The sequence below is a fragment of the Panthera pardus genome, unplaced genomic scaffold, assembly GCF_024362965.1.
Source record: "Panthera pardus isolate Hobbes unplaced genomic scaffold, ASM2436296v1 HiC_scaffold_16, whole genome shotgun sequence".
Lineage (NCBI taxonomy): Eukaryota > Metazoa > Chordata > Mammalia > Carnivora > Felidae > Panthera > Panthera pardus.
In genome coordinates, this window is record NW_026526721.1 from 13,927,747 (window position 1) to 13,929,871 (window position 2,125).

A 2,125-nucleotide genomic window follows, 5' to 3' on the forward strand; every position below is an offset into this window, starting at 1 on the left:
CTCTGTCTGTCTGTCTGTCTGTCTCTCTCTCTCTCTGTCAAAAATAAATAAACATTAAGAATTTTTTTTAAAAAATTTAAGCCTATTCCACTGGCATATTAATGAGTCTTATGAGTCACTTTTATCCATTATCATTAGATTAAAAATTTTAGGAATAAAGCTCATCAATTTATTTAGAAAGGGACTTGGCTACAAATGCAGTCACTTAATTAGCTTCTAATTTGCTTTGCTGCTTGAACATAAAGGGTTCTACTCTTCCTGAATGTGTCTTGCTCCGGTCGCTTGATTAATTTTCTGAGCCAGCTCAGACTCCAAACATAAGTCCTTGTGTCCTTTTTCCTGACAGGCCTTGTCATTGTCATCTTGAAGCATATTCAGGGAGGCTCCTTGTCCATTGGAAGCCCCGTTAGCTATGGAAGAGTGGCTGATTAAGTTATGCTTAAAACGTATTAAGCACCAACAACAACCGGGCAGGGTGTGGGTTCGTAATGAGTCCTAGTCAGAAGGGAGAGAGTGTGTGATGGTAGGCTGGTGGCGTGTTTGGTGTCACTGTCAGATCGACACTCATTGTATCCACGCAAGATGAAGGAGGGGCCAAATGTGGGCTGGGGTGACGGAGAGCTTTGAAGCTGTCAGGTAACCTTCTTAATCCTGGGACTAAGTACAGTTCAGAAGCCTTATGATTTAGTTACCAAACTACTAAAGTATCTTTATGAGGATGAAGGCTTTTCGAGAGACAATTAACCTAGGGATTCACAAGATGTTCTAAGGCACACTGGCCTGGGCCAAAGAAGCCAGGAAGACCAGGGCGGGAGCCCCACCCACCAGCAAGGATATATAAAAGCCCGGGAGCCTGGAGGGACATTCACAATTCAGAAGCTTGCTTCAGCAAGTTACCCACAGCTCTCTGTCTGGCACCATGTCCTACAACTGTTTCACAAGAAACTGCTCTTCCAGGCCAATTGGAGGACACTGCGCTGTCCCAGTGGCCCCGGTTGCCACGGCTTCTACCCAGGATGCCGACTGCCTGAGCGGCATCTATTTGCCCAGTTCCTTCCAAACTGGCTCCTGGCTCCTGGACCACTGTCAGGGGACCACCTGTGAGCCCACTGTTTGCCAGCCAACCTGTCACCAGCAAAATCCTTGCATCTCCAGCCTCGGACAGGTGACCTGCTCTCGACAGACCACCTGTGTCTCTAATCCTTGCTCGACCACCTACAGCCGGCCACTCACCTTTGTCTCCAGTGGCTGTCAGTCCCTGGGTGGCATCTCTAATGTGTGCCAGCCAGTGGGAGGAGTCTCCACTGTCTGCCAACCAGCCTGCGGGGGCTCCAGGACGTACCAGCGGTCCTGCATGTCCAGCTGTCGAAGAACTTGCTAAGTGTGTAGGAGCCAGTGAGCGAATCAAGACTCCAGGACCTGCCAGCTGTGTTTCCAGGCTCGTCCAGGATGCTGCCTGTCCCTGAACAGCTCTTCATTGCTGATCCCTCTTCTGACTGCCTGACTGCTTGGCTGCTAGCTCTGAATAAGCTGCCTTTGGCAATCTATGAGTTTTCTGGCTAGCACCAAGCTTATTTTAAGGGTTGATCACTGGTGGTGCATATGCGTCTGGATGTTTCCAGAAACTTCACTTCCCATACTCCGGTCTCTGCTGGTTTTGACGTGTTTTGACCTTGCTGCTGTGTCTTTTGGCTTCTGCTTTTGTGCCTCTGAGGAAAGGAACTTGTCTCGCTCTGTATTTTCTCAATAAACCTGCTTATTTGGCATTGCAAACGTATGTCTCAATAGAGTTCTTTATTTGCAAGGGTTTTTGCTGTCTGTGAACCATCCTTGCTGATCAGTGTCTGACTTTCTTTTCTGAGCCTAGAGTACGGGTTCAGTCATTGTGTTTCAGGACAAGCAAGGGAATATCTGGTCTTTTAGTTGGTCAGAGAATCTTTGGACGTGTAGTGGTATACAGTGATGTGTCTTCCATATTCACTCAGTTTTTATGGGTGTACAGAATAATTTCCATGTGGGCAAAAGAAAAGTTACCTGGGTAACCAAGTAGTTTGGGGAATTATACAGTGAAGGGGGCAACAGAGTCTATTAGAGTCTCAGAATCTTACTTTATCAGAGAACCACA

At 47.2% G+C, this 2,125-nt stretch overlaps 1 protein-coding gene across 1 annotated transcript; it reads left to right on the forward strand.

The window, feature by feature from the left end:
• Positions 1-859: 859 nt before the first annotated feature.
• On the forward strand, positions 860-1,773 carry LOC109249677 (keratin-associated protein 11-1). Its single transcript, XM_019420160.2, has one exon. It carries the CDS (start codon positions 920-922, stop codon positions 1,379-1,381), a length of 462 nt encoding a protein of 153 aa, XP_019275705.2. The 5' UTR covers positions 860-919; the 3' UTR covers positions 1,382-1,773.
• Positions 1,774-2,125: the final 352 nt, after the last annotated feature.

Excerpts from the sequence above, each read along its gene's own strand:
- LOC109249677 (XM_019420160.2), top strand. The coding sequence starts at position 920 with ATGTCCTACAACTGTTTCACAAGAAACTGCTCTTCCAGGCCAATTGGA.